The 7,361-nt window shown below is 39.6% G+C and overlaps 1 protein-coding gene across 1 annotated transcript; it reads left to right on the forward strand.

Annotated features, from left to right (window-relative positions):
- The first annotated feature begins 716 nt into the window (after positions 1–716).
- LOC109417877 (adenosine deaminase-like protein) lies at positions 717–6,702 on the forward strand. Its single transcript, XM_062853474.1, has 5 exons — positions 717–922; positions 976–1,130; positions 4,389–4,577; positions 4,639–5,101; positions 5,174–6,702. The coding sequence occupies exons 1-5, from the start codon at positions 893–895 to the stop codon at positions 5,372–5,374; spliced, it is 1,038 nt and encodes a 345-aa protein (XP_062709458.1). The 5' UTR covers positions 717–892; the 3' UTR covers positions 5,375–6,702.
- Positions 6,703–7,361: the final 659 nt, after the last annotated feature.

Below are 7,361 nucleotides of genomic sequence, written 5' to 3' on the forward strand. Positions count from 1 at the left end.
AGAACCATGGCGTCTACAAAAGCTAAACAAAGTGACATTTTCATTCATTTTTAATGCTCAAAAGTGCTAAAATTGAAACGAAATGTTACAGTTGTTTGCCGCATAGCTTTTCCGATATCCAGTTATGCGTGTTTGTTTGAGTTTTTGGTTAACGTTGAGATAGGCCGAACGAGGGGGCTATGCCAACGAAGCATCCCGATACCCTTTGCGACTAAATTTTGCAAAGTTCATATGACCTAAATGGAATCGAAAAAGTCGACTGGAGCGGGAATTTGATGTTTGTCCCATACTAATGTGAAGGTTAAGGCGAATTGGCAATTATGTTTTCTATCACTTTGAGCCACTGTGAGAAAAGTTTGATGAAACCCTTGAGAAAAGCTATCCTCACACCCTTAAATGAAACAACACAGCGCACGAGTAACTTTCACGCAGCGAGCAAAAAGACAAAAGAATTTTCACGCAGATTTGTGTAACACCGGATCAGCACATTTTTTGTGTTGATCCGGTGTTACACAAATCTGCGTGAAAATTCTTTTGTCTTTTCGGTCGCTGCGTGAAAGTTACTCGTTGCGCTGTGTACATCGAGTTCTGCGTGCATGAAAAAGCTCGTTCTCTTGTTCTCCTTATCGTTTTGAAAGAGAGTGCGCTCACACTCTCACATTGCTCGTGATGTGCGAGTGTATAGCATAAAACCCATCCATGTAGTCTGTGTTGCCGCCATGCTATCCGATACGTCGAAAAAGTTTATAAGTATGTTGATATTTTGGCGCTTACTTTCGGCCAATGTCAAAATTGTTGTTCATCGTCGTCAAAACAAACCGCAACGCTATTTGGCCGTCGGCTCTGAGTCGAAATTGTGATATTGAATAAAATTCGCTGGTTTGATTTAAAAATGGAATTCTTTCAAAAAGTACCCAAAATTGTAAGTACATTCTATCAAAAACGGAACAGTTTGTTTATTGTGTGCTTTTGTAGGAGCTGCATGCTCACCTTAATGGATCGCTGAGTAACGAGACGCTAAAAGAGTTGAGGAAGCTGAAACACGGACAGAATGGAAATGAAGCGTCGCCGTCCGGTGTTGATGATGGATTTTATAAGATAACCGGTGGACAAAATCTGTCTCTGAAAGAGTAAGTATGGGAACGAGGGAGTAAAATTAGTCCAACACACGTAAAAGCATTGCTGAAAGTTTTCTGATCGTTATTGCCAAGATAGGTTAACATGAAGGATTCTTCCTAAGATGAAATACTTTCGATTTCTCTGTTTAAATTGACCACTTTTGGGGAACATGAAGGATTCTTCCTAAGATGAAATACTTTCGATTTCTCTGTTTAAATTGACCACTTTTGGGGTTTATTCCTTGCTCGCAAGCTTTTTTGTTGATTATATTTTTTATCTTGCGTTTTCAAGAGAATCTAGACGCATATGGAGACACATGGTTGTTTATGCTTATGTTACCCTCATTTTGCGGAAACTCAGGATAAAATCATTGTGGTGATGGGGAAATCGTCAAAATGTAAAGGAGGTAATTCTCTTCGGATGAGCGAAAATATAAAACGAAGCTTGAACAATTTAAACTAGCTTTATTAAAATTATGTCTTCACCAAACGGGTGCGCTGCCGTCATGCTTCAGAATCCAACATCTTCTTCTTCTTCTTCTTTCTCGTTTGAGCCGTCTCTTGACCGCTCTAGTACAGGGCCAGTGACTAAGACTAGGGAAGTGGAACCATCTCGGCAGGGATCCTATTTTGGGCACTTTTCTGCTATAACTCAGCCAATTCTGAACCAATTGACACAATTTTTGGAACGCGATGAGATACGTATAGTATCTAGCCGTATACAAAATTTCAAGTCAATCGGTTTGGAATTGATTGAGTTATACCAAAGAGCGCCCAAAATACCGGCCGCAGCCCAAGTGGTTCGCTACCCTATATACCCGAATCCAACATCTGATATGTAAACATTTCAAGACCAACAATTGAAAAGGCCACATCAACATTGCGTAAACAAACACGTTTCTGTCGACTTAGGGCCTTCTGGGATCCACCCACGCATCTCACCACCATTAACAGAAAGCTTGATGTTTGCGCTTTTTGTTAATGGTGGTGAGGTGTGTGGGTGGAGTTCAAAAGGCCTCAAGTCGATAGAAACATGTTTATTTGTTTAAGATGTTGATATGGCCTTTTCAATTGGTGGTCTTGATTTGTGTATCCAATGCATTGTGAATGCAGATACCCAATAGATGTTGGATCCTGTCAAACTCATCAGGTGGGAATAGGGTTGTCACACACGGGGTCTTCACTTTTTGAAGGCTTGGAGGGGAATAACATTAACAATTCCCACAAGATATATACAATTTTCACAAGGTAGGCCAGTAACGCGTGTAAACAAGCTGTTTCAAAGTAAACCTGTTTCGTATTTAATATCCTTACGAATAGTTGCTTGCATGATAGTACGAGGTATCAGGCTATGTTTTCTCTTGCACTCGTTCGATCAGCGATATTAACTACGTCATCACTAAACGTCAGTTATTAGAAATGTATCACCTTCTAAATGTTGACACCGTGAACAGTCACAGTAGAGTAGCTAGGGTTTTCATAGCCTACTACTGAAAACTGGATCGTTCCAAGGCCTCCTATTTCTTCAACATGTAAGAATCATTGTTTATATTTTAGTATCATCAAATCCCTCTAATTATTTCGAGCGTACATTATTAAAATAAATAACGGCGCTGGCCACGTTTTTCCCTCCCTCTGGATATTCGATCTTGACGCGATGGGAGGGCTTAACCCATTACCACTTTAGCGCCAGTTCATTCACCACCGCTTGGACTTAGAGCTAGATATATCTAGTTTACGAGTTGAGCGCAAGTGAAGGAATCGCCGTAAGTGCTAATGGGAACCAAAGGAGTATCCGTTGTGCAGTTATCACAAGTCAAAAACAAGTTATAATTCAGCTTGCATAGACCTAATCTTTGCATTCTTTGCATTTTCTCAAATTTAACAACAATTGTTAAATTTAACGTAACGCAAGAGTGGGTAGGGGAGGTTTCTGCGTTACACTCATCATTCATCACTTGAATTCGTTAGTACACAGGACAGGGGACGCTAGGATGAGTTGACTTACAGCCTTACAGATGAGATTCATTACAATTAGAAAATTATGGACTGATTGGGTAAAAATAAAACTGTTGATTTTAGGAGTTTATATTTGTATTTCTTATTTTTATAGGTTTTTCAGGGATGAATATATAAAAGTTGACAAATAATCATTATCATTTTTATTTTTGACAAAAATCGGTTAACTGAACTTTTTTGTTTTTATATCTTAGACGGTATTATATCACTGACCAAAAAGCAGGAATTTAGTTACATGTTACTTTAGGACTTAGGACGGTTGACAATGTAAAGGATTACGGTGGATATAATATTACTTTGGACTGAGATGATCACAGATATGCAGAAGACGACTAGCGAAAATAGGAACACAATTTGATACATTATAGACTATATTTTGATAAACGGTTTGACTAATTTCTTTACAACATCGAATGGAAGCTCAAAAATTGTTATCTAACACTGATATGAGAGTTATTTGGGCATGATGCTGGTACTGTCAATGACTAACATCGGTTATTGACACTATTGGTAATCAGCTTGAAATAATTTTCAGAATGTTTTAGAAAATAACTGAGGATATTATCTGATTATTGTTTGGGGAAGCTGTCAGAAAAACTAGTTGCCCATATCGGCTAAAAACACTAGCTCTGGTAGCTGTCTTCGAATAATTTTCAGAAATATCAAATCTTTAAAAATTTGCTACGACACATTTTTTGCTCTTTGTATATTTCTTAAGAATAGTACTCTGAAGGCGTTAACATAGATAGCCTTTTTTTCTCTGTGAATGTTGTCCAGTGACCTCGGAGATTTTCGATTATTGAAATATTGTTCAATTATCAAACAATCTTTGGAACTTCCATTCGATCAAAACACTAGGGCGATGGGGAAAGTTAAAAACAGTACATATTTTTAAAAACTACTACGACCCAATGCTAATCACTACACACTTTGCTCAAGTTGACGACATCGTCTAGTCCATCGTGAGTATTGGTCCTAGTAGGGGGAAAGTTGGGAAAGGGTCCAGGCTTTGCTATCAGCTGTCCTGCAGCTCCACCTGGTCACCCTTAAAAAAAAAAAAAAAAAAAAAAAAAAAAAAATAACGGCGCTGGCCACGTTTTTACGAGGATAGGAGAGAATGTCTTAGCGAATAGTTCTGTATCTTCACGATTGTCTTAGGAAGCAATTTTCGCCATTCTTAGCGGATAAATACAGTCACTTGCTTAACCTAATATCGCAAAATTTTACATTGTTATGACCAATGATCCATAGATGCTTCCAAAAGTTCACCTATGCCCACGAGCTAACGGATCAGCCAGAAACGTTAGCATACGCCACTGCAGCGGTGATTCGGGAGTTCGCCGAAGACAACGTGGTCTATTTGGAACTCAGAACAACACCGAAATCAACATCCAGCATGACCAAACGCCAGTACCTCACGACGGTGTTAGAGACGATAAGGTTTGTAGTAGATTCCTTGCGAAAGGTTTTGCCAAAATTACGGCCAAAATGCTACTTCCAGGAAAGCCAACAAAGACCTTCCGGCGATCGCCGTCAAATTGCTGCCCTCGATCGACCGTTCGAAAGGACTCGTTGAGGCAGAGGAAAATGTTGCCTTGGTACTGGAGTTGCTTCCCAGCTTTTCGGACATCATCGTCGGAATGGATCTGAGTGGTGCTCCGTATGGGACAAAGTTCTCCGACTACGCCAAACGGATGGCGCCGGCTCAGGCTGCGGGACTACGGATGGCCTTGCACTGCGGGGAGTTTGACGACGATGGAGAAGTGAAGGAAATGTTCGAGTTTGGAACGGACCGTATCGGGCATGGGACTTTCATTCGGGGTGAGAATCTACAGTTTGCCAAAGAGCAGGGGATTCCTTTCGAGTGTTGCCTGACGAGTAATGTCAAGTGCAGTACGGTAGGATCGTATGAAGAGCACCACTTCGGGAGGCTGTGGGAAGGAGGTTTCGACGTTTGCATCAATGTAAGTTCGATATAGTATTGATAGCAGCAACTTAAATGTATTTCTGATTCTGTATTGATGAATCTATTTCAGACGGACGATTTCGGAGTGTTTGACACAAGCCTTTCGCAGGAGCTACAAATCTGCTCGAAGGTTTTCGGACTATCTCAGGAGGACATCATCAAACTGCAGGAACGTACGATCGATTACACGTTTGCCAACGAACAGGAGAAAGTACAACTTAGGGAAACTTTTACAAATTTCAAGAACTCGTTGATTGCTGATGTACAATAAATAAAAATGGGAATTTCTCAATTATCCACAATCAAACAAACCGAATGTTTCAATATAGCATTCTCTTTTTATTCATACCTTTTCTGACATCTCGCTCTCGTTACATGTTTGATTTTCTTCTGGTTTTTAATTCTAAATTACATTTTTTTTTTTGGTTTCATTCTATATTCATTCTCTGTTCTACAGTTCTCGGTTGTGCGGGTCTGCAAAAAAAAGATCTTCAACTCAACGAAATCGTTAAACACCTGCCGCCGATCCGAATGTTTGGAGATTTTCAAAAGAAATGAAAAATCGAAATTCGCATCTCATCAAGCATAACTGTTCGAATCTCTGTTGAAGTTTGTGAAATCAGTAGTTTTTTTTTTTCTACACAAGCGATAAATAGCCAGTTGAGATTTTTTTCGTTAGAAACATTCGGCGGTGATTACTCCTCGATTGATTATGTTTTCCTCTATACAGAACAACGGAACACCATAGAGTCCAGACGAGAGAATTATTGTCATTTCGTTCGAATTCCCGAAAAACTAAGAGACTCTTCCGTAGAGGTTGGTTATGGAGGGTTTCTGGCTACTAAAGTGGGGTGAGACTAGACTCTCTTTCTCATGTTTTCGTTTTTGGTTACTTTTCTAACAACTAGGTATAGTAATACATTCTTAGTTTTTTTGTTTGTTTGTTTTGTTACGGTTCTTTTGGCGGAACGACAGTTATTTGCTAGTCGAACAGGTTTTGGTTGTGTGTGTGTTTGTATAATATTGCTGGCATTCTGCTTCGTGATTGGTTTGCATACTCGAGCGCGCACGTTGACATTCGAAGCAAATATGTTGGGACTTGTGGTGTGTAAAGCTTTATTTTTTTTTATCTCTATCGTTCTAGATTAGTTCCGAATCCGGTACGTACGTATATTACAGGTTGATTTATGCTCAAAGTTTGCTTCGAGTTGATCCTTGCTCTATTGCTTGTGGTGAGTTTTGTTCTACCCGGCAATACTCGCTGGTGAGCCATTCATTGTATCTCTTCTTTGCCACATTATTGATCACCTACATACTTCGTTCTCTTATCTATATAGGTTGATTCGATGAGTTTTCCTAAATCATTCGCGTAAGATTAGACTAATTGGTAATGCCATTTCGATGTTCATTCAATTTCGGTAACTAGTTCTGCCTTTTAGTGCTAGAACGATATTCTGATAATTCAGTCAGTTGTCTTCTCAACTTCTAAAACACATGGTTTTCTGTCGAATATCATTAGGCGAACATACGTTTCGCTTTATACGTTACTTCTTCGACCCAGACAGTCCGTTCTCCATACTGTGAGGAACGGCTTACAACAAAGTCTGTTTTTCCCATGTTAGGGCCGACTAATCGTCATCCGAGTGCCAGTGAAGGTTTCTAAACTCAATTCAGTTGAGGTTTCTGAACTCAACTCAGTTGAAAGCGAAACGTATGTTCGCCTAACGATATTCGACAGAAAACCATGTGTTTTAGCAGTTGAAAAGACAACTGACAACTAAACTGGCCCTATGGTTAAGGAGTTGGTGACCGGTTCTGGGAGTCAGCCGAAAAAAAAAGAATTTCAACGGATAGTCGACAGGAGTTTTTTCTGGATTTCTCCAGATGTTTCTCCCAAAATTCCATCGAGCGATTTGCTCCCAGAGTTCCTTCCAGGATTTTTTGAGAGTTGTTCCAGAGATTTCTGCCTGAGTTCGTCCCACGGTTTGTGCACGTGCTTTTCATAAGGAGCTTTGAAGAAGTTGGAATTTTATCCAATTTCCATCCAACTAAGCAGCGATCAATAATGATCGAGTTTATCTTTGCACCTCGCCAAATGTCTCATGGCCAATTTAGTATCAATAACTGATCTATTAACTAGCTTCCATATCATATAAAAAAATGTGAAAGAACTATACTTTCCCTAAAATAATATGATTGAAAGATTGCCCCTCGAATTCTGTTTCCGTCTAGTCTACGTCTATTTCAGGTACAGCCTG

Source organism: Aedes albopictus, chromosome 2 (assembly GCF_035046485.1).
Source record: "Aedes albopictus strain Foshan chromosome 2, AalbF5, whole genome shotgun sequence".
NCBI classification, from domain to species: Eukaryota; Metazoa; Arthropoda; class Insecta; order Diptera; family Culicidae; genus Aedes; species Aedes albopictus.